This window comes from Taudactylus pleione, unplaced genomic scaffold (assembly GCF_031769625.1).
Source record: "Taudactylus pleione unplaced genomic scaffold, aTauple2 ptg000105l, whole genome shotgun sequence".
In the NCBI taxonomy this organism is placed as follows: Eukaryota; Metazoa; Chordata; class Amphibia; order Anura; family Myobatrachidae; genus Taudactylus; species Taudactylus pleione.
This window is the reverse complement of record NW_028284507.1, coordinates 6,762,782-6,788,016: the sequence shown is the minus strand read 5'-3', so window position 1 is coordinate 6,788,016 and position 25,235 is coordinate 6,762,782. Positions and strand designations below refer to the sequence as shown.

Genomic DNA, 25,235 nt, shown 5'->3' with positions numbered 1-25,235 from the left:
TGCAGGGACAGATAAATTGCCAGCTTGTTTTGTGGGGGCCCAAACGAACCAATCATTTCAGCCACAGTTGTGTGGCAGGCCCTGGCGCTGAAATGATTGGTTTGTTAAAGTGTGCATGTCCTGTTTATACAACATAAGGGTGGGTGGGAGGGCCCAAGGACAATTCCATCTTGCACCTCTTTTTTTTCTTTGCATTATGTACAGTTTGGGGCCTAGTTTTTCAATGCCATCCTGTCTGCCACTGCAGTTTCACGCCTAGATGGGTCACGTGTTTGTGCCGCCCACTCGTGTCGCTTAGCATAGTCATCCAGCTACCTCGGTGCAACCTTTTGGACATAAAAACACTATTGTGAGGTGTGAGGTATTCAGAATAGACTGGAAATGAGTGGAAATTAAGGTTATTGAGGTTAATAATAGCATAGGAGCAGAAAAACCTACAAATTCTGTGATTTTAGCTGTTTTTATGCTTTTTTTCAAAAAAATACAGATCCAAAACACAAAACCCAGAACCCAAAACACGGAAGGGTGGTTTTGGCAAAACCAATCCAGATCCAAAACACGAAGAAAGATCCAGATCCAAAACCAAAACACAAAACACGAAAAGTGGCCGGTGCACACCCCTAATATATATATATATATATATATATATATATATATATATAAAACATAGTGTAGGAGTGCACTCACCAGACTTCAGCCGATTCAAAAATAGATAACTTTATTCCATCATAATAACAATCCATCCGATGTTTCGGTCCTCTTTGGACCTTTGTCAAAGGTCCAAAGAGGACCGAAACGTCGGATGGATTGTTATTGTGATGGAATAAAGTAATCTATTTATGAATTGGCTGAAGTCTGGTGAGTGCACCCCTATACTATGATATACATTTTTGTCTGTGGAAATCTGCCCAGACTGAAAATTGATGCTGCACCCCAGCAACTATACTACAACTGAAGAGTCTGCGGTGATGGGAGGCAGGTGAGGAAGAGCCTTTCCTGTCATACTTAGGTATATTCCACAGTTTTTACTGTAGAGGTTATGGGAAGAATTTAAAGAAAATATTAAAATGTCTTCTTTGTATTGTTCTGATGGTTTTTGTGGACAAAACTCTGGAGTAAAAAGTGTATGGCCGGTGAGCCACTGCCTCCTTTGTCTACCTTATCTCAGGAGTGAGCATTCATGTGAAGTTTGCGAGTTTCATGAAACAAACTCACACTTGTAAATGCGCACCTAATTGGACTGACCCCTAGGAGTAACATGACTTTTACACATATATTTTAAAATTTTTATAAATATTACAATAACACTTGATAAATTCTTAGAACCAGGACCTTTGAATTCACTTACAATAGCTGCCTCTCCCATAAAACATTAGATGCTTACCAGTACTTAGATACTGCCAAGAATCCTGTGTGGATAGTGTAAATTTATCCAGGGTTATGTATATAAAAGGTAGCATAATGGGAAACCTAATAGGCACTTTACTAAATAATGTTTGTTTCAGAATGGTGAGCTCAAATGTGCAAACACTCCCAGGGGGCGATGTACTAAGACTTGGAGATAAATAAAGTACCAACCAATTAGCTCCTAACTGTCACTTGACAGGCTGTGCTTGAAAAAGGACAGATAGGAGCTGATTGGTTGGTGCTTTATCTCTCTCCACTTTATCCCTCTCTAATACTTAGCACATCTCCCCCAGTGGGAGATAGGTGAGTGGAAGAAACTAGACACAAGTGTGTACAGAGACTGGGGTCTATTTACTAAGCAGTGTTAGGAGACAGTGTGAAAAGTGATAAGGTGCCAGCCAATCAGCTCCCAACTGTCATTTTTCAAACACAGCCTGTGAGATGACAGTTGGGAGCTGATTGGCTGGCACCTTATCACTTTTCACTGTCTAATAACACTGCTTAGTAAATAGACCCCACTGTATCTGAAAATACCAGAGAGCACTATACCCAATAACCAATATAAGGAGAACTTGGTTATAAACAACTGTTAGTAATATAAACAAGGAAAAGACAAAATACAAAGTCAAACAGATCCGAGGTCAGGGCAGGCAGTAAACAAAGTTAGTTAAAAATAATCAGGTCAAATATAGAATATCAGAGAGATTCAACCGTATCCTGGAGCAGGGAAATATAACTGATGTTGTAACTGTCAACAGTAGTGAGGCCGAGTCCCCATTACCTATTTATTCCTGCATGACCCAATGAAGGACTGAATGCACAGGAATGTGTGATCAGCATCAGTGTGGGGTCACTACTAATGAGCCGCCACATTCTTACAACAAATTACTATCTGCTTTCTTAGCATAATCAAATAACCTGGTTTTCTGAATGTAGTCATTAATTATATCATTATAATTACTGCATATAAATATGTGAAAATATTCACATCACTGAAACTAAAAGAGGATTTTTAAAAAATACTTCATTGCTTGAAAATGTTTTCAAAATAAGTTTTTATTTCACATTCTTTTTATCAATAAAATTGACTGAAAGGAAGGTCATTTAAATAGTGGTTTCTGGCACACTGTTTTATCACTGAAAAGAGCTACCATAGGATGAAACGCGTTGGTAAATTTGAACACATTTTAATTCAAGTCTGTTACTTACAGGCAACTGTACACAGTAATATGATCTGATAGGGTGGAAGAATGTATGAATGGGTACAGGAAGGGTGGATTGATAATGGATTGAACAGGAATGGCTTAATGGATGCTCAGAGTGAATACTGATTAATGGGTTCTTGAGGGGGAATGGGTTAAAGACTTCTGAGGGAGTTCATTGATTCATGGAGTCTTGGACAGGAATGGGTTAGCAACTGTGTGGTGGGGGACTGAATAATGGGTCCTAGAGGGGAATGGGTGCTGGTTGGGAGAAGATAATGGGTGCCGGCAGGATGGGTGAATGGGTTGCTGGGTGTAAATGTGAGTTGTACATGGGGGTGGAGGTGAATGGGCATATTGGATGCTCTGATCATACCACAAAGTTTAATAGATTTACAGACAGGATGTGTGATGTGTAGTGTTCACGCTAGGTTGTTTTAGCAGGGAACCATGCCCTGTCGATTTTGAAGACATGATAATGCACCCTGCCCCCTTTCTGCTCCTTTCTGAGTTCTATACTGAGTCCAGAACAAGATATGTTTGTATTGGAGGAGGTTTGTACCTCCTGTCCTGTTCTGAGAGACTGGGGAGCTGGGCTTGGATGCCATGCTTACCGAGGAGGTGTCCATTCTCTGTCATTTTTCTGTCTTCATGGCCATTTTGAAATCTTGGCTACAGTATTATTATTATTATTCCGTTTCTTATATAGCGCAGAATATTCCGTTGCGCTTCACAATTGGAAATATTTATAGAACAAAACTGGGTAATAACAGACAGATATATAGGTAGGAAGGCCCTGCTCGCAAACTTACAATCTATAGGGAAATAGGCTTTGATACACAAGGATTGGTGCTATATATTGCAATTTGGTCCAGCCAGAATGCAGAATTTCTTGGTGGGCTGCATGATCCAGTCACACAGGAATGTCGGCCAAATGTCAGGAGTATGTGAAAGAAAGACAATGTGTGAGGTTATGTGTGGACTGTGAGAGGGGATGTATTAAGATATGGAAGCTATGAAGGTTATGTGGTCGGTTCTGGAATCTGATAAGCTTGTCTGAAGAGGTGAGTTTTCAGGGAACGCTTAAAGGATTGAAGACTAGAGGAAAGTCTTATTGTGCATGGTAAGGCATTCCATAGAGTGAGTGCAGCCCAAAGAAAGTACTGTAACCGTGAATGGGAGCAAGTAATGCATGGGGATCAGAGACGCAGATCTTGTGCTGAGCGGCGAGGTCGGAGTGGGAGATATTTTGAGATGAGTGAAGAGATGTATGTTGGTGTCATTTGGTTAATGGCATTATGTGTAAGTAACACTATTTTGTATTGAAAACGGTAGAAAACCAGCAACCAATGGAGGGACTGAAAGAGCGGGGCAGCAGACGATGAACGTTTCGCAAGGAAGATAAGCCTCACAGCTGCATTCATAATGGATTGTAATGGGGATAGCCTGTTTTTGGGAAGACCAGTAAGGAGACTATTGAAATAGACAATGCAGGAAATAATGAGTGCATGGATTAGAGTTTTTGCAGTCTTGTGTGAGATATGGTCGAATTTTGGATATGTTTTTTAGATGTATGTAACATGATTTTGAGACAGATTGAATGTGGGGAACAAAGGACAGTTCAGAGATAAGGATGACACCAAGGCAGCAAGCTTGTGGGGTGGGGTGGATTGTTGAGTTATCAACAGTGATAAAGAGATCAGGTTGGTAACTGTTATAGGCCAGTGGAAATATAATTAATTCTCTTTTAGAAATATTAAGTTTCAGGTGGCGAGATGACATCCAAGATGAAATGGCAGAAATACATTCAGTGACACGGACCAAATATAGTACACTGTATGTGATTTAATTTATGATTTTTTTTTGCATTCACTTCAATCTGCAGAAATATACATGTTTAGTGAGCGCAAACTTTATGCTATGCGTCTTGTATGTAACCTATTACCATGTTACTGTAATTAAGAACTGTGCTGGTGGAATGAGGAGACAGAGTAACTAAGAGCAAAGTAACATCTGCTAATGTACTTTTCTGGAGGAGAGTTGTTAAATTGTGCTTGAATCCACTATAATTTATGAAAGAGTACATTGATGTTGAGTTTAGAAATATGTGATGTTATACAACCATCATCAGATTCAGATACTGGAGGAAGTAAATACATAAAAGTTGTTTACTATATTTCTACACAAGAGGTGGTCTGAAGTCCAACCTTTGTTCATCATCTGCACTGTCTGCACCTCATGTCATCATCAGTGTCCACCTTCTCGAAATGTATGTGCTATGTACCCATATTAATAGGAGTCCTCTGGCCAGGTCTGCTTCACCCAAAACCTAGACGAGTCTTCAGAGTACACCCAAAACCTAGACGAGTCTTCAGAGTAAGAGTTTGTTCCATCACACCTTGTTGTTTATACCGAGCACTAGTGGGTTCACAATACTAATGTCTTCTGCCTGTAGTGATATCATAGGCTTATACTCCTTTTTTTTTATATGTAACCCCCCTTTTTACCACTAAAGGGTCACCAGGTTACTACCACCTTTGTTACTCCTAATGTACCCACCCTTACCCTCTATTGGTGGTGTACGTTCCCATTGTCAGTGCCTCCACCCAGGTTAATTATTTTGAATGTCAAAAGGGCTCACCTGGGAAAACCCAGTGATAGAATATATAGTGTGGTGTATAGATAATGTGTAATCACATACAATACTGCATCATTTCACTTCACATTTACCACCAATGTCTTCTCCTTCCACGGATTCCGCAGTAATGGAACTCCCACCGTAATCACTCCAGGTAAGTAAACACACAGTAGTTAAAAAACATTAAAGTTACTTTTATAAGGAATAGAAGTAAAGGATCTTCACTTGTACTTTGCATATAAACTGCTGTTAATATACAGAGGATAAACACAACTCCATCTATTACATCAATACATTGCTTAATATACAAAACCCTTAAACTTAAACAATGTTATAACATTAGTTAGGAGACTATATTTATAAATAGTTCCAATCCAGAGTTTATAGTCCCGGTTCAGTTTCTGAAGTGTAGATATTGTCTTTGTTAATTATCCTTATGGGGCTTTTCCTCTAGCAAGCCTTCACTTTTCCTTGGTCGTATTATAGACTTTGTCATGCCATAGATTAGTATAACTGGACTCCCCTCCACAATATATCTAAGTCCATATAATGTGCTTATGCCGGTACCTTGGTAAGTATATAAGCCTTGCAATATCAACAAATATAGTCCTGTGGGGTTATTCCATTACAGTCACAATGAACATAACCATACTCCAAAATAATTATATTTATACAGCAGTCCCTGCCAATGCAACAACCCGAGTTTGGTGCTGTGTGCTGTGGATTATAAGTGTAACTGGCACTATTATAGACAGTACAGTAGATGCATACACCAATTCCCCCTGACTTATATCTGCATCAGGCTGCAAATTCTTCCTGTATTCCCTGAGGGAATAGCTTTTTTTTCCTAAGTCCCAGTCTATTATAGATGTTGAGTTATCTATCCCTTTTGGTCCCTCCTCTTTGCTGCCTCAGCTTGCTAGTAAGTGGGTTATATGATTAGGCAGAAATTAAGCCTTTGAGTAATGTATGAAGGGCAGCTGGTGATTACTGTGAGTGTGGTGCTTGTATTTGTAGTCACACCCCTGCGGTATAAAGACACAGCCTCCGGGCTGTCCTTTGTAGTGGGAGCTGCTGCTTGCTTCAGCCTCTGCAGTCAGCCTGAATTCAGGCTGATTTGCCTGCCCATGACCTGCCTCTCAGACCTCCATCACAGGGGGACTCCCGACAGCCACCTCCTGGCCAACTGTAGCCGGCACCTGCTCAATGACGCCGGCAGTCCCACTGCGACCATTGGCCTGCTGTCTGAGCCAGCCGCCTCCTCTCACCAGGGATCACCCAGATCGGTGCGGGTCCACCTCCCGCGACGCCGCCTCTCTGGCATCATTGACATGACAAGGTGGGTGCCGCTGTCCCACCTTCTTCCCCAGCTCCGGCTGGGCTCCTTCTCCGGCTCTGCCCCCCTGCGCCCGGCAGCTCATAGCTGCTCACTGGCTGCCCGGGTCACAGGAGGGCAGGCACTGGAGGGAGGGATCAGGAGACTGCCTCTCAACTGCTGCTAACAGCTGTTATATGTCCTCCCTCTCACCGGATCCTATTTTCCTGACAGGAACCAATTCACTCCCATCTATATTACTCCGCCCCCTTCTGCAACTATCACCAATGTCTGTGAAATGTATATCTGCAGCATGAAGCACCAAAGTCCACTGACATCATAGATATCTAACATGCACAGGGTACATACATTTCCACATATTTACTTATATTTACACATCACATCTATCCCTACAGTATATTTAACATTTACTTCATAAATGGCATTTTGCTGTAAATAGATGAATGAAAATATATACCTGTTTCAATTGTATATATGAATTATCTCCGTAACGCTAACCAGGGTTACACATACTTACAGCATATACACTATTTTGTATGCTGTCTTAATTGTAGTTCTATAACTACCAGATAGATGTAAGTTATGCATTATACAAAGAGGCAGACATTATTCCCTGAGAAACAGCTTTATTTTAAGGACAGTGTGAATAGGGTTGATGCTGGAAGGCTCTGGGCGGGTTGTGCATCCAAGTGAATCTGGTTTATAGATTTAACACTGTATATCTCAAAAACAAAAGTTGATACCCAAAATGGTGATGGAACTGGAGCTGCAGCAGATTGCAAACCCTCTTGCGGCACCTGAAAAGGGATGTCTGTTAGAATACAGTATAATTAAATTAACACATATGTTGTCTACTACTTTTCTATCAGTGGCGGCTCCAGGAGTGGGGCTGCAGTGCAGTACAAAATTCAAATAGGGAACCACCCCTACTGTCAGTGAGTCCTGGCCAGTAATGTTTGGCAGCATTTGTGGTGGCAGTTGGTGTGGCTCTCCTACTTGAATTTTGGACTGCGCTGCAGCCCCTCCTCTGGAGTCCACTGTTCTTTATCATTATTTTATTAACATGTTTTTAGAAGAAGACACAAGTAGCCACCAGCCGCAGATAAAACGTTTTTATTAGATGTGATTTAGGGAATATTAAAAGGATCCACAATTCAAAAATTTGGAGGAGGGTATCGACATGTCTCCTTTCAATGGGCAGGGGTCTTTTGTATTCACATCTTAAAAACAGAAGCTGATTCCCAAAATTGTGATGATGCTGCTGGCGCTGCAGAGTGAAAACTCTCCACCGAAACCTGAAAAGATATCCTTGTTACAACAGCAATAGATGTATGTCCCCATATAGGACAAAGAGACCGGGCGTAAGGCCAAGTGTCATTAGACATGCAATAGGAATCTTGGTAAATGAAGAGATATGGAGAAAGAGTTAAACTGCCATTGTAAGATCTACCTTGATCCAGATTTGTCTAGTGGCCACATCAGTTAGAGAGGAAGTACCCTGCCCGCTTTGCAGTATCAATGTATCATTTATATATCAAAAACATTTAATAATTGGTTGAACATATACATTCATATATTAATATTAAATATAATATGGTATATACATCTATCATAAACTTTTTCCCATCGGTTGAGATATTTCTATGTATTTTTTTTATACAGATTGCAGAGTTTCTGGGTGGGCTGTATGATCCAGTCACACACAAATGTTGGCCAAAGGTAAGGAGGATATGAATGAAAGACTATGTGTGAGGTTACAATATGTGTGGTATGTGAAAGGGGATGTGATTAGATATGGAAGCTATGAAGGTTATGTGGACGTTTCTGGAATCTCATAAGCTTGTCTGAAGAGTTGCGTTTTCAGGGAACGCTTGAGGGTTTGGAGACTAGAGGAATGTCTTATTGTGCGTGGGAGGGCATTCCACAGAGTGGGTGCAGCCCGAAAAAAGTCTTGTAACCTTGAATGGAAGCAAGTAATGCATGGGGATGAGCGGAGAGGTCGGGTTGGGAAATATTTTGAGATGAGTGAAGAGATGTATGTTGTGTGGTTTGGTTAACAGCCTTATGTGTAAGTAAAAGTAGTTTGTATTGAATACAGTAGAAAACCAGTAACCAATGGATGGATGAGGCGGGGTCTGAGCCAGGTATATATACTGGTGGCGATTATATATGCTAAGATCATCCCTGGGTGTATTGTGAATGGTGGTCTAATCTATGGCTGCAGAAACTAAGATGAAGGAGTGAGGAATGAAGCAGAGAAGTAGTAGGAAACTCACTAACATCGCTATAAAGCAAAAATAAAGAGTGAAGTCTGGCAGCACATATGCAGTTCTGAGAATAAGGTTACTGTATAAACTTATATAATATAGGGAGATGTACTAATCCTTGGAGAGAGATAAAGTGGAGATAAATAAAGTACTAACCAATGAGCTCCTGTCATTTTTCAAACATAACCTGTAACATGACAAACGCTGATTGGTTGGTACTTTACAAAGGGTGTGCAATAAGTTTACGGATGCACAAAAAAGAGCGGGATGGACTAAGCATCGCATCTGCGATGTGGTACATCCCGTCTCTTATCAGGTACATAGTGGGGTTAATTACCCTGGTATGTACTTAGAAATGTTATTTAAATTGCAAAGGACAGCTCTACTGATAAGAGCTGTCCATTGCGATAGCATCAGCGAGAGGAACTTTCGGGTTTAACACCCAGAAGTCCCTCTAGCGTCCTTCTGCGCATGGGCAGGAGGACGTGCACGCTACAGGGGGAGCTGGGAGGGATCCCTCTCAGAGGGCATCCCGAAAAGAAGCCCACAGGCTTTTATTGGTAACACCATCTGAAGACTCCTACTCGTACATATGGGAAATGCAGTAGAACAGCTGATAACATAATTTACGGTAGTTTTACCACATTTTTCATCTTAGTACATTCCGCAAAAAGTATTGTATTTAAAAACAAAGTGAAAATTACATCTTTTCAAAGTATAAACTAGAGGAGTCTATGCAAAGTTGCATGTGCTCAAACCACTTTGTGAAGCAGTTGGACCAGTATGAAGCAGGTATGTCTTCTAAATGCTGGATGAAGGTCTCTACTGCAGCTTCCGGTGACTCAAACCGAATCCCATGCACCTTGAGCTTGATTTGTGGGAACACGATGAAATCGCCAAGTCTGGGCTGTACGGTGGATGACCAAGCTCCTGGATGCATTCATGGGCCAGAAAATCCCCCAGTTTCCTGGACTTGTGGACAGGTGCATGGTCATGATGGAGAAGGGCACCACGAGTGCGAGATGTTGGATGGTGCCTGGAAATGGCTTCCAGAACTTGCAGCAGGCATTGTTTGGAGCACCAGTCCCCAGTAATGGTGCACTGCAGCACGAGTGGCTACATGAACAGTTCTGGCCACAAAAACAGCCACCATCTGCTTTTTCACGCTGCGCTCATGTCAGAACTTCTATGGTGGCGCACCTCTAACTGGCGTCCACTGGGCCGGCTTTTGTTTGGCATCGGGGTCAAAAGTGTTGATCCAGGAATCATCGCCACTGATGATCTCCCAGACAGAGCTTGAATGACCGCTATCAAACCTGGCCAGTATGTTGCAGCTCCAAGTCAGCCGAGCCTCCTTCTGTTCTTGAGTCAGCTGATGGGGCATCCAGTGTGCAGAAACATTGCTCAGCCCAAGCTTTTCGTAGAGTATCGAGCAGATGGATGCCAATGAGATGCCTATCTCCTTCTCTAACTGGCATCCACATCAACTATGGCACATACAGCAACAACGGTGTCCTCAGTGTTGGCAAACCAGGCAGTCAGATTGTGTCTACTCTACCTATGCACTGCACATTTACAAATTTATTGCACACCCCTCGTATCTCTCTCCACATTATCTCTCTCCAAGGTTTGATACATCTCCCCCATAGCACTATAATAAATGTGCAAAACTATTATTTGAGAGGAAATGTACCTTTTAAATACAGGATAAGTGGATAAGTTAGCCTTAGCAACCAATCAGCTTCTCCCTATTAATTGATAGAATGTACTTGACAAATGCTAGCTAGAAGCTGATTGGTCGCTATGAGCAACTTCTAAACTATTTAGAAGGTTTGATACATCCTCCCTGAGTCCCATCATTTTCACAATCATCTAATGAACTATGATGTAAAGTTCTAGGCGGGGGGACCTGGATAGCTAGAGCACTCTCGAAGGGCCCTAAGCCAGTTTTCCTACTGGGCCCCACAATGCAAAATTCTGCTCCTGACACTGAATGTCTTTTGTCACATAGCTGCTACCAGAGAAAAAAACAAATCTTAATTTCTCACCTTGATTACTAAGGAAACTGTAACTCATTGGTGTCCAGCAGGTGTTACCATTACTTAATAATGTTTGGGGAGAATTCAATAACCAGACTGTGCCCAGAAAATGTTTTAGGGATGCCATTAACCATGCTATGCCAGAAAAGTGCTTTAGAAATAGCATTGGGCCTTGTGGTCACCAACAGCGACAAGTTACCTTGTGTTCCATAGAGTGGGGGAAGAGCAATTATAGATACTGGGCTATTATAATTCTCAGGCATGTGCTCAGTAGAACATCACAGTGCCAGATCACCCAGAATTAAATTCCCCTCTTTGTATCCATAGACATATGCCTTTTAGCTATATAAATCTGCTCAATTTTAGTGCATGCATCTGATTGGTTTGGCACAGGATGATACAGAGCTTTATGTCTTATTGTATATGTATAGTAATAATACTTACTGGGCATCTCCTGGGCAGTGTAGGCTGGCATGCCCCTGCACAGAGATTCAATGTGCTTGCCATACTCTTCAATGTGAACAATGGGTTTCTGGTTGATTGTGTAGGTCACCAGCTGGGCGTTGGCTGGGGTCTAGAGATGACAAATTCACATATTGTAAATTATACTCAACACAGAAATACTACTTATGTCATTTAACAAGTATATACTGTAACATATCAAATCCTACATACAACTAGGAAATCCACAAAGGATCAGTTAGTTCAAAATGTGATTCACATGCCATCTACTATATAAAAGAGAAAATTTGTCCTTCTGTCCTTCTATACAAATCCACAGTTTACAAGCGAAGATCGTGAAATTTTACATACGAGCGTATTTAACCACGGCGTAGGCAACTACAAAAATTTTAATTTGAAATTAATTAGAGGTAGTGTTAATTTTTAATTAATTAAAAATACACAATTTTTGCTTAGCATTCGCCCTCTACAGGTCATGTGCGAAATTAGAAAAGGATTTAGCTTATCTACTATTTTTTCTTTTCAATCTTCTCTACTATATAAAAGAGAAAATTTGTCCCTCTGTCTTTCTATACAAATCTACAGTTTACAAGCAAAGATCGTGAAATTTTACATACGAGCGTATTAAAACACGGCGGAGGCAACTAAAAAAAAATGCAAATTGAAATTAATTACTGTTAATTTTTAATTAATTAAAAAACACAATTTTTGCTGGATGCTCATTGTGGGGCCTCACGGCATATGGGTAGGGCCTCGGAGCGTTTTGTGTTATCATGTTTTGTCATGATCTTAATGTTTATTATCGAAGAGAGCTTTAGCAGGCTTTGCCAGCATTCTCAGCTCTCTGACTGTACCAAATTACTCATCAACATTGACTTCTTTCTTCGAACTGTGTCAAAATGATGATTTAGCAAGGACTCAGCTGTACTGTGAGCTGCCAAAATATTACACATGGAATGCTTCTCGAAAAGTCTTTCTGCGCAGAAAACAGGTAGTCGCTGTAGATGGTCATCCTGGTATCAGAGCAACAGAAGCTCTTGTCCGTGTTTACACTGTACATCCCACAAATTTTGAATGCTTCTATCTCCAAAGTTTGCTTTACACCATTACAGGTCCTACTTCCTTTGAAGACCTTAGGACTGTTAATGGGGAAGTTTGTCACACTTTTCGTGAGGCCTGCCTAAGGAGGGGTTGGTTGGAGGATGATGTGTAAACAAACATTCTTAAAATCCCAGGCAACGCCGGGTACTACAGCTAGTATGTAATATAAATGTTACTGCTGTTGGAAAAAACTGATATAACCTCTCTGACAAGTAGAGTCACATTACACTGTATTATTTTTTAATGTTTTATGTTACTGAAGACTGTCTGGTTCTATGTTTCTCTGCCTTTTAAAGTAAATTATTTTTGCTCTGATACACTGAAATGGAAGTGAAATTAAATAAAAATGAAGAATGGGACAGGATGCTCACTGCTGCCGATGTATAACAATGACCAGATAGTATAGTGTGAGAATTTTCGCATCACAATGTAATGTATATACAGTACATCTCACCTAAAGAGGGGTCATGTTGAAAAATGGGGACTATCCTTCCAAAATAAGGACAGCTGCAAAGTATGGTTATAATATTGTCAGTAGTATAACTGCATTTTAATAAAATCTGTTTTCAAAGCAAACTATCCCTTAATAGATTTTATTGGAGACTGAGGCGAACTAATATAAGCTTTATAGCACACAAATGTACCTGCTGCACTACTGGGGAAACAGTAGAATAGAAGTTTAATAGCTGATGCAAAGTTTTTAATACATTACTATAGTAACAGTGTACACCTCCTATCCTGACTATAATAAGATGCCACTTTTCATATCATACAGCATCATCAATGGCATCTTAGATGATCAGCAGTTACAGCATAGTGTCTAATATATGTTACATTTAATGTGACAGTTGCAAATTGTAATATAATTGAAAATATTTTAAAATAAGGCAATTTTACTTTGTGCTCTTCATGTTGACATTGTATTCCTTTAGCACTAGTGGTATCTACTTCAGAAAATGGATGCGTCAGTGTAAGTGTTGATAATACATGCAGATTATGACTGTTATTATGGGATGTAGTCAGGATGCCGGCGGTCGAGATGCCGACCGCCAGAATCCCGACACTGAAAGCCTGGCATGGGACTAAAGATAGGCGTTTATATATATATATCATTAGCCCCGTGCTGAAATTCCGAAGCCCCGGCATACCGAATGTAGGTTAGCCAGGCATTATGACCTATTTGCTACGGGGGAGGGCTAGGGGGGTTAGGTTTACGCACTCCCGGGGGGACTTAGGGTTAGGCACCCCCCCGGGAGGGTTAGGTTTAGGCTAGGGGGAGGGGGGTTAAGATTAGGCACCACCAGGGGGAAGTTAGGGTTAGGCTCCGCCCCGGCAGGGTTAGGTTTAGAGTGCGGGGAGGAGGGGTTAGGGTTAGGCACCATGAGGGGGACTTAGGGTTAGGCACCACCCCCGGATTTTTAGAGTTAGCCACTGGTTAGGGGGGGGAGAGGGGAGGGTTAAATATACTTACCATGCGGCATTGGGATTATGATCTGTTGGGCTTACAAGGTCGGGATTTGAACCGACGGCTTTTAAGCCGTTGGTATTTCATACCCAACCCGTTATATTTGCTTTATAGTTTATTAATGCATATTTTCATCTGCAATTTGTGCCTATGGAACTTTATTTCTGTATTGGGTAATAAGAGTGATTATTTAGTTTGTTGTTTAAGCCTTTTGGCACTGACAGAACAAATTCTGCCAATAGCCACATGGATTATCACAGTATGGTTTATTACTGACTTTTCCATGGAGATGAAAAGAGTTTTGTTCCTCTTAGTAACAACTCTCTTACTATATGTATCCTCTTCACTTCCCCTCAGGTTCTATATAGAGAAACTATGTGTACATGCCAGTATATGGATCATGTAATGTCTGTACATATACATAGGCAAATAGGCATCCAGCTGAGGTGGTACCAAAATTCCCAGCATGCCCTGCCGCCCTATGCTGGAACGGAAAGCTGGGAAATCTAGTTCCACCACATCCTGAGAGCCACAGGTTTCCTAAAACTGGTCTTAGAGCCTGATTCAGCAGCGATTGCTAATGAGATCGCAGCTGCGGTTTTGCACGGAGCTCAGCTGCGAAAATATGCTAATGCCTGCCAAAGCACAGCCGGTATAAAGACGCCCACTACTGCCTTCTCATATCCATCCTCGCTCTTCTGCCTAAACATCGGTACCATCAACGCACATCGGCCAGTCATGCAGCATTTACACCAGGTGTGACCAGCCGCAGATATGGCAAGTCTCCTCGCACGTAGAGAGCTCTCATGCTGCGTATGCAGTCGCAGTAGCTAATTTATGCACGCCCATGTAACGGCGTTCATAGTTGCATTAGTGATCGCTGCTGAATCAGGCCCTTAGTCACTAATACTGTAGATTAGATGTATGCTGATAAACCAGGGCAAACATTGTTACTGCTTCTCCTCATGTTTCATGGATAACAGAATAATAAAAATGGAAGCATGAATTATATATAAAGAACTGTATATAATGGCATATATTGCATCAGATGCTGCTGCTGGTATCATAAAACAGGACTATAAAGTGTGAGGTAATTGCATGTTATAGGCCCACTATGGGTGTTAGACTTTATAATTACTGCTATAGTATTTCCCGTGTTTTAATCTCTATGTCACGTTACCTGCTGCTTGTTTTTGGCAATGATGCTGAGCTGCTGGAGGGTGGGGAAGGTTGGTTTCATCTTGGTGACAACACAGATCTTCTTCTTGTACAGTCTGGTAGCAGCAAATCCCTGTAGTATAAGTAGATAGATAATAGGTGCAGGAACCTGAACAACTGTATAATACCCATACACATGTGATATGTAACCTTTTCCTGCCTGCATATAGTCAACTAGTCATGTATCGCATGTATGTGACAGAAGATCATAGTAACCAATTGCAGCACAGTATTCTATTTCACTGTAATATAGAGGATCAGGTTGATCTTATAGGCTCATTCAAAGATTGACCTTAGTACAGACTCATTCAGAACTTCATTTTCAGCTATGAGTGAAATTCTGTAAGTCACAGAACATTACTTACCTGAGGTCTGGCTCCCCACCTGATCTGGTCCCACCGCTAAAGCCTACCACAGTCCAGTGACGCTCTTCTCACTCCCAAAGTATTGAGGACTTTCCATTCAGACAGGAGCGAGAAGGGCTTTACCTGATAGTGTGACCCACCTGACCTCAGGAACATAACAGTCTCTGGGCCTGATTCAGACCCGGTCGCAAGAGCTGAGCGCTCGCAACCGGGTCGATGGTGGCCCAGAGCGCATGCGCACGACGGAGAGCGAGACCTGGATAGCGACGGCCAACCCGTCGCTCGGGGTCTCGCACCAAAGGGGGCGTGCTGTCGATGTTGGGTGACAGCATGCCCCCTTTAGTGGGCGGGCCAGGGGTGTGGCTGCCCAGACGGAGGCGTTCCCATGAGAACGCCTACCGTCTGGGGGTGGCCCCACTGACATCACAAGTGATCCCACAAGTGATGTCAGTGGGAGAACTTTCGGCTCTGTTAGAGCTGAATGCTCTCTGTGGCTTGCGGCCACGAGACCCACAAGGGTCTCGTCGCAAGCCCGATGGTCGCGATCGTCTTGACCATCGCGACCATCATCCTGGCCGCTCGCATTAGCTGTGGGTGGCAACCCACAGCAATGCGAGCGGCCAGAAAGCTGCTCCATTAAAAAAAAAAAACACGCCCTGATTCAGAGCGAGCGCTCTGTCAGAGTGACCGGCTCTGAATCAGGGCCTCTGATCGCATATGACGGAACTACCCAATAACTGAATTTTCAGTTTTCAAAAGTTAATTTTTACTTTTCTATCTAGCTGGATGTAAGCTACTGTACTGTAGTCTATTATCTCCCAATTTGTCCCCTGAATGTTTGTTTAATGCATGCATATGTAGAATACATGCTCCTATTTTCTTTTCAGTTAAGTTTCTGGTTATGTATTAAAGAACACTTACATTGCCAAAGTCACAGACGGAGTCCCAGGAGTTCCAGCCATTCATATTGTTGATATTTGCTATGTTGTCCTGATTGTTGATGTTGACTTGCTGGGAAACACTTCCACCGTCATTTCCTGAGTTGTTGATTCTGACGTTCTAGAGCACACACCATGTAATTCAAGGGTTAAATGGGAAGTCTTGAGTATAGTTATTAATTACACAATTTCATTTGTATTCATGCTATCTGTACAAGTTTCATATCAATCCCTCTGCCTGTGACATTCTTTTAGATAGGTGGATAATGAACCTTCCTCCTGCTGTGCCATCGTTTTATATTCATTAATCTGCTGCTTTGCTTCCAAATTAGGAAATAACTACAGTATAAAATGTCCATATGACATTGTCCTTATTCATAAAAACCATTATACTTATCATCTTATCTGAAACAGTAAAAGTGAAAGGTTTTTGTCGCTTTCTGGAGCTTGATACATATGAGAAATGTGGTCAAACGTCAGAAAACGTCAGGTTTCATTTAACCGCATTTTGGCATTAGTACATCCCGCCCTAAGTGTGTCTAAGGCTGGGTACACACCTAAAGATTATCAAAAACTGTTATTTGAACAAATTGTTTAGATCAAACATTTAACAAATTTGTCTGACGACCATTTTCATCTGTTTTCTGGCATTTAGGAGCAAATTGCTGATCATCATTTACTCCCATACATTACCAGATTTTCATTCCAACCAATCAAATAGTTGGATGGTTGGACAGAAAATCTTTAGGTGTGTACCCAGCCTTAGAGCACCTATGTTGGAACTTCCTTTCTGTGAAGAGAGTCAAGCAGCACCGAAAGGTGACAGGTAAATTCCCAGCAATATGTAAAGACCCTGCTTACTGTAGATCTAGCCTACATTGCTAGTCATAGGAAGAGTAATGTGACATTGTCGCAGCAGTGTAGAAAAAAAACAGTAGTCCTAGCTGCCAATCAAGTTCTATTGTGCTGAATAAAGAAGGACTCTGGATTCTTCCGCTCACAAGTAAATAGGTTAGGGACATATCAAAGATAAAATTACTTTTTCATGATGAAATGTCATATACTACATGCCATCAATTGGATTGTTTGTGGGCCAGTAAATTGTAAGGAAACAATTCTGATTTTCTGGTTTCTCTGTAGTGATGGGACACTGAATAAAGATAATAAAGGATCATTTTTAAAACTACTTTGTGAATTACAATATTCAATATAATAACCTTAGGTTGTGAGCACTTGACTTGGTACAGGAAGCGCATGGGCATAAATAAGGCACTGCATTTAAGTGGGACCTGCTATGGCATGGAGCAAAAGCAACAGAAAAGACAGCACTATAGGCACTTATCCTATGCCAGGTAAGACCTGGCACTGAACAAGTCCAAAGTGTTCGGAGCACATTTATGTGCAGTATTAGTGCAGTGTTAGTGCCTGTTCCTTTTTGATGGGGGGTTATTTTTCACAATTTTGTTGTGCAGAAATAGTTATATGTATCTATCCCTCAATATGTACTTACAGCTTCAAATGCCCTAAAAGAAATACAGACAGCCCTATACTTTACGGCAACAAAATCTCCACCCCTACAATTTCTCAGCAATATTTTAGGGAGAAGTCACTGCTAAGTCCATGCATGAGTGTATGAAACCAGTTCCAGGTAAACATCACATCATCTACTGTATTTACTTACATCATTTGCGAGGGCCTGAGTCAGGAAGACTCCCAGGAGGGCGATCTGAGAGAGGGAACAAAGGGAATTGCTGTTAGAAAGACCCGTCAGAGATTTCACACTATGATAAACCAGCAAAATATTCTCACCAGGAATTTCATTGTGAAGTGTTGTCTTGGTACGAAAGGTGGATGCAGCAAGGTATGGTCCAATTCACTTTATATATTATATATAAAAGCTGTATTTGCTTAAGGAACAGTAAAAAATCCCTTGTTTACTGTTCTGAATGGGAGTACACACTCACTATCTCTGCTGATACGCTGGACCCAGATAAAGGAGGGGAAGGTTCTGCCCAGCTATGTGTACCATATTCATTAAAAAATAAGCCATACAAATATATGCTGATATCACGTTGTTGAAGCACAATCTCCTATACAGTGTCCTAAATCTGGTGCTACATGCTGAAGGTGAGGTTTAGTAAGTATAACTAAAAAGGTCAAGATATAATGGAATTTTTTAAAGAATCATTAAGATATTTTTGATCCAAGGTTCAGTCGCAGATGTGATGTTGGTTTACAGGAGACAGTTTAGGGGAAATTACATATAGATATAACACTGTGGCAAAATCAGGGATAAGGATGCTGTCTCTTGAGGTATATGGTTGCACTTGCCATGCAGCCAAGTATAGTACACCAGTCCAGGGCCTTGGTACAAGTAACTGCAGCTAGTTTTAGTACCAGCACAAAAATAAACAAAACATAAAAGTAAATCCTGGCCTGTCTGTCTCTAACTAAACAAAAGGTTTCCCTCTAACAAAGTGGAAGGACCCAACATCCCTTCTCACAAAACAGAAGTCTTTAGTACAGCACTTACATTCAGTAATCACAGTGTATCTCAACAGGCCCCTGACCTGTTCCCCAAGCAGTGAAAGGCTGACTACAGAGACTGACACACCTTTTATCAGCCTCTCACAGGTGGTCTGCAATCAAGGCTGCTAATCAGCATCTATTTACCAGCCAGAAGTTAAAACCTGGGACATATATATCTCCCCTTGACAACCATTCCAGTGTTTTTGTCACACAACCCATAATGGCACTTGAAATATAACAAACAAAAACTGCCTTAAAAAGCTACTCTATCGATTACGGGATTGCTGACCCATATATACATAAAAATTAAAATGAAATATTTACCTGCACTGTGTATGCTGTATTGTCAATATGATATATTCCAGCCACTTTAAGACCATTCCCCAGTGAAGGGAGATAAGATGTTGTACTATATTCTGATTTGTTCTCCTTTATTGTGTTGTTATTGTTGTTATGAAAGGCAACATCATAACTGTCCAGGGGTGCCAAAGGGGGGGGAGTGGGTACTAATTACCCAGACTCGGGCTTGCTGGAGGGGCCCAGGTCCGATGCCGCCCCCCCCTTCCTGTCAGCTGAGCAGCCCAGCACATGCTGCTGTGTGCTGGGCTGCAAAGGGAGACTGCTTGCTGTTTGGGCTCACAGCGCCCCCGTTCCCCAGCGCGCATTTTTTTTCTTCACCTGCGATCAGGCCACGCCCCCTTCACCCGGGGCCGGCGCGGCTCTTGGCAGCCCTGTAACTGTCTGCATCTTCATTCCATATCATTTAGATACTTTGTACTGCCATTAATAAAACAACAAATTGGAGATGTGTCACCAATTCTAAAAATCTAAAATACTATATTTTACTCATAATAAATGTGTTTTACAGATAGTTAAGCCACTTTTATATTAGCCTTTTGATTTGCTGGGTAACCATCTTTTAGTCTTTAGAATATACCCTTTTTCTTGATTCCAAAAATAAATATATTTGTTAATTTTTAGATTGTTTAAAAAATACAAATTACTTTTCTTATAATGAATTAGTCAATAAAACATATTCCCAGACACATGACTTTATTAGCAGTCAAAAATTGTATTTGCTGCCCTTGTCTAGAGGGGTTACCCAATATATCTGCTGGATAAGGCTTTCAGTAAAGTTAATCTCCACATAGGGATACTGTGATTTACCTTGGGTCTATTTAATATTAGACTCAGTTGGTATGTGACAGTACCCATAAGCTTTTGCGGCCGCCAGTCACATGACTGCATCCTGTCTGGGTATGTTGGACATTTTAACGCTTACACCTCTGGCGTTGACCCTGAAAATGTAAGAATTGTAGTATTAACTTGTATCTGGTAATTTTACATATTACCACGTTCTCCCACTGAGGCATAGCAGGTGTCATCCAATGAGTGGACTGTGAATAAAAGAAAGATTATATATATTATTCTTAATATGTGAAGTATTGTGCAGAATATGTGTCCTTCTTACAAATGAAGATAAAACTGTAAATATACTAGAGATGTGTGCGGACACCGTGTTTTGCTTTTCCAAAACCATCCTCAAGTGTTTTGGTTCGGTTTCCGGTTTTGGATTTCTTTAAAAATGGATAAAAACACCTAAAGTCATGTAACCTGGACCTGTTTTGGTTCCTATAGTATTACAAACATCAATAATTTGCAGTCATTTACCTGAAATCACGATGAAGGGACTTAAATACAATACTACATACACAAGATCTGGTTTTTCAGTTCTACTCGGAATCCCAAAGTGATTCCGAACCGGAACTCGGTTCGACTTGGAACCCCGGGTGTGTTTGGTTTTCTCAAAAAGCAACCTCTCATCTGTACAATATACTTGCTATAGAATTCTAGGCTTGTGTCTAAAGGACCTGGCCTGATAAGTATCCAGAAATCATTATTATTATCTTTTATTTTATGAATCATTCCATATATAGGTTGGCACCAGCGGCATATCTATAACGGGTGTTGAGTGTGCGGTGCACACAGGCCCATTGGTCCAGTCCAGGCACCGGAATCCACACCGCATACCTTGCACCCATATAATTAGTATACTTACCTCTCCGGAGTCCCATGTCGGGCAGTTCTGCAGACTTTAATCACTGGGATAATGATGCCCCCGGGAATAAGGCACGGGCACCATGTTCCCGAAGACCTGCACATGCGCATTAGACTCTGGGAAAAAGCCAGAGAGGAGGGGACCCTCACAGTGGCTGCACACGGGCCCCCTCCTCTCTTAAAATGCACCTGGTTGGCATAACTCATTCCTATTGAGCCCATTCCCACCCCTCCACTAAATGATCTTTTGGACCACTGCTAGTACAGAGACTCATAGAGGGAAATGTAATAAGGTCCAATCTAACAAATCTGGCATGTTTACGTTGAGTTTCAATTTACCAGACAGACTCGCCCTAAACTCCCCACTATCTATCACTATCTATCTATCTATCTATCTATCTATCTATCTATCTATCTATCTATCTATCTATCTATCATGACCAAACTCAATGTCTCAATTTTTACTATGGTAAACATACAACTTGCCAGATGTAGTAGATAGTGAATTGTAAAATCGACAGAAACTCGCAAGCATAACATTGACAAACAATAGACTGTCCTTAAGCCCACAGGATTGATTTAATTGCAAACCTGAGGACTAGTAAAACACATACTGTATATTGCCTATTAGAGCACATACTGAACATATATAAAACTAAATAAATCTGACCACGGGCCATTATTTGGGGTATTTTAGCTTTTATATACTTTATCTATAATGTTTATACATTTGGTCATGAAATGTTTTGTTTGTCCGTCCTACATCATAATAAGGTTTTTATACATAGGGGGTTATGTAATTCTGAGGTGAAGGAACCGGCGTGCATTCAGCAAGTTCGACTTTAAATTTTAAGCAACGCCAGTAATCAGTTATATGGTTAGTTGTGCCTTATTGCAGCTTTAAATTTGGAATTTACCAAAATCATGGCAGTTCCTTCATCACATAACCCCCATAGAGGTGTTATTATTACTAAATGAAGAAAAGGAATGGCAAGATACAGCAGTTAAAACAAGCATTGAATACATCAACATTTCTCTCAGTAAATATACTTGTATTGGGGCTATTCAGTGGCGGAACTCCCGGAGACAATGGAGTCAGTTGCCGCCGGGCGTCAGCCCTAAAGGGGGCACTTGGCTCCATTGTCCCCAGGAGCTGCATGGAGAAGGAGCGCCGCTGATCGGCGCTCCACCTCCATTGGCGTAACTATGGAGGGTGCAGGGGGTGCGGTCACACCCCCTGCACCCTCCATTTGCCGGGCGCCCGCTGAGTGTGTTACCATAGTGCCGAGGAGCGGACGCCAGGGATGGACGGCAGCAGCACTGGAGCGGGGATAAAGGTAAGTGTTTGTTTGTTTGTTTTGTTTGTGTGTGCGCGCGCGGTGGGGGCCAACACTACTGGGGGCAACTACAGGGGCCTCACTACTGGGGGTAACTACAGGGGCCTACTACTGGGGGCAACTACAGGGTGCTCACTACTGGGGGCAACTACAGGGTGCTAACTACTGGGGGCAACTACAGGGTGCTCACTACTGGGGGCAATTACAGGGTGCTCACTACTGGGGGCAATTACAGGGTGCTCACTACTGGGGGCAACTACAGGGGCCTCACTACTGGGGGCAACTACAGGGGCCTCCCTACTGGGGGTAACTACAGGGGCCTCACTACTGGGGGTAACTACAGGGGCTTACTACTGGGGACTCACTACTGGGGGCAACTCCTGGGGACTCACTACTGGGGGCAACTATGGGGGCCTCACTACTGGGGGCAAATACGGGGGCCTCACTACTGGGGGCAACTACAGGGGGCTCACTACTGGGGGCAACTACAGGGGGCTCACTACTGGGGGCAACTACAGGGGGCTCACTACTGGGGGCAACTACAGGGGGCAACTACCGGGGGCTCACTACTGGATGTACTGCATAGGGGGACCATTACTGGGGAGCACTACATAGGCGGATTCTGGGCCTGATTCAGAGCCGCTCGTAAAAAACGAGCGCTCGCTCTGAATCAGGGCGTGTGTTTTTTCTTTTGTTGCGTCCTCTTGGCCGCTCGCATAGCTGTGGGTTACCACGGCCATGATGATGGTCGCGATGGTCAAGACCATCGCGACCATCGGGCTTGCGACGAGACCCTTGCGGTAGGGTCTCGTTGCTGCAAGCCCCAGTGGACTTCCTGCACTATTAGAGCAGGAAGTCCACCTACTGACATCACTAGTGATGTCAGTAGGGCCGCCCACCACCACCCCCCTTCCCCGCCTTCCAAACGGGGCAGCTGTCAATCAACATCAACAGCTGCCCATTTTGGATGCGAGCGCCGGAGCGAGTGCTTTTTGCACTCACTCCGGGGCTCGCGCATGCGCACTGGGCCACCATCGACCCGCTTGCGAGCGCATGGCACTTGCGAGCGGGTCTGAATCAGGCCCACTGATCTTTAGTTCTTTCCATAGATTTTCAATTGGATTCAAGTCAGGTGATTGGCTGGGCCATTCTAGCAGCTTTATTTTCTTTCTCTGAAACCAACTGAGAGTGTCCTTGGCTGTGTGTTTGGGATCATTGTCTTGCTGAAATGTCCACCCTTGTTTCATCTTCAGCATCCTGGTAGATGGCAGCAGAAGAATGTTTTGGTACATTTTTCCATTCATCCTTCCTTCACCCGTATGAAGTATGCCAGTACTGTATGCTGAAAAACAGCCCCACACCATGATGTTACCACCTCCAAACTTCACTGTTGGTATGGTGTTTTTGGGGTGATGTGCAGGGCCATTTCTCCTATAAACATGGTGTTTATTATAGCATCCAAAGAGTTCAATTTTGGTCTAATCTGACCAGACTATATTCTCCCAGTATTTCACAGGCTTGTCCAAATGTTCTGCAGCAAGCTTTATACAAGCATCAACATGCTTTTTCTTCAGCAATTGAGTCTTGCGTGGTAAATGTGCATACAGGCCTTGGCGGTTGAGTGCATTACTTATTATTTTCTTTGAAACCTGCTAATTCCAGGTCTTTCTGAAGCTCTCCATAAGTGGCCCTTTGCTCTTGGACAACTCTTTTGATACTTCTTTTCACTCTTCTGTCAGAAATCTTGCGAGGAGCACCTGGTCGTGGCCGGTTTATGGTGCAATGATGTTCTTTCCACTTCCGGATTATGGCCCCAACAGTGCTCACTGGAACATTCAGAAGTTTAGAAATCCTTATGTAACTAATGCCATCAGTATGTTTTGCAATAATAAGGTTGCAAAGGACTTGAGAGAGCTCTCTGCTTTTACCCATCATGAGATGCTTCTTGTGTGACACCTTGGTAATGAAATACCATTTTATAGGCCATCAGTTGGGACTGAACCAGCTTATATTAATTTGCATTGACAAGGGGCGGACTGCTTTCTAATTACTGATAGATTTCAGCTGGTGTCTTGGCTTTCTATGCCTTTTTGCACCTCCCTTTCTTCATGTGTTCAATACTTTTTTCCTTTGTCATTTGACATTATTACACATAACTTAATTTAAGGACATCTATGGTTTGATTGCTTTGCATGTGCGGATTGCATGGGTTGTTGCTAACATTTGGTGAAAATTTCTTTACAATAGCCCCATTACAAATATGTTTACTGAGAAAAATTTTGATGTGTTCAAAACTTATTTTACTCGCTGTATACATCTAAGACTAATGAACTCGCTGCCATTCTTGAAACTTCCTAAAATTTAAGGGGAAGATATAAACCTAGAATTACCTGTAATCAATAGGGCTATTAGGAGCTTCATTATTATAATGTTCATAGCTTTATTTTTCAGGAGGTATTTTTATTTTAGTAGTACTACAGAGTCAGGGCCGGATTAAAGGCAGGGCGACAGGGGCGGTCGTCCCGGGGCCCCCACACACTGTCCCTGACCCCTGGCCACAAGCCCCGGCAAAAAGGTTGATCGCGATATACTGAAAGCTCACTGAGTTCCTGCATGTAGACCAAGGTAACTGGGAACGCTGCCCTCTGAATCCTCTGATCGCTTCAGAGGCCAGCGTTCCTAGTGATGCAGTACGCGGGTGACGTCATGACGTCAACCACAAAGAGAGGAGCCAGCACGCCTTTACTGGATCCAGTTAGATCCAGCAGGCAGCGGGCAGCAGCAGCGATGTCAGAACCGGGAGCCCTGACGGCGTGGAGCGAAGACAGGTAAGTCGGTGTGGGTGGGGAGGGGGAGCTAGTACTGGGGGCACT

General features: G+C 42.4%; 1 protein-coding gene across 1 annotated transcript; it reads right to left on the bottom strand.

Annotated features, from left to right (window-relative positions):
• Positions 1-7,804: 7,804 nt before the first annotated feature.
• On the bottom strand, positions 7,805-24,783 carry LOC148525541 (gastrokine-1-like). The gene is made up of 6 exons (XM_088470878.1): positions 24,769-24,783; positions 18,120-18,164; positions 16,422-16,559; positions 15,098-15,208; positions 11,334-11,463; positions 7,805-7,878 (listed from the first exon to the last, which is right to left on the bottom strand). The coding sequence occupies exons 1-6, from the start codon at positions 24,781-24,783 to the stop codon at positions 7,805-7,807; spliced, it is 513 nt and encodes a 170-aa protein (XP_088327004.1).
• Positions 24,784-25,235: the final 452 nt, after the last annotated feature.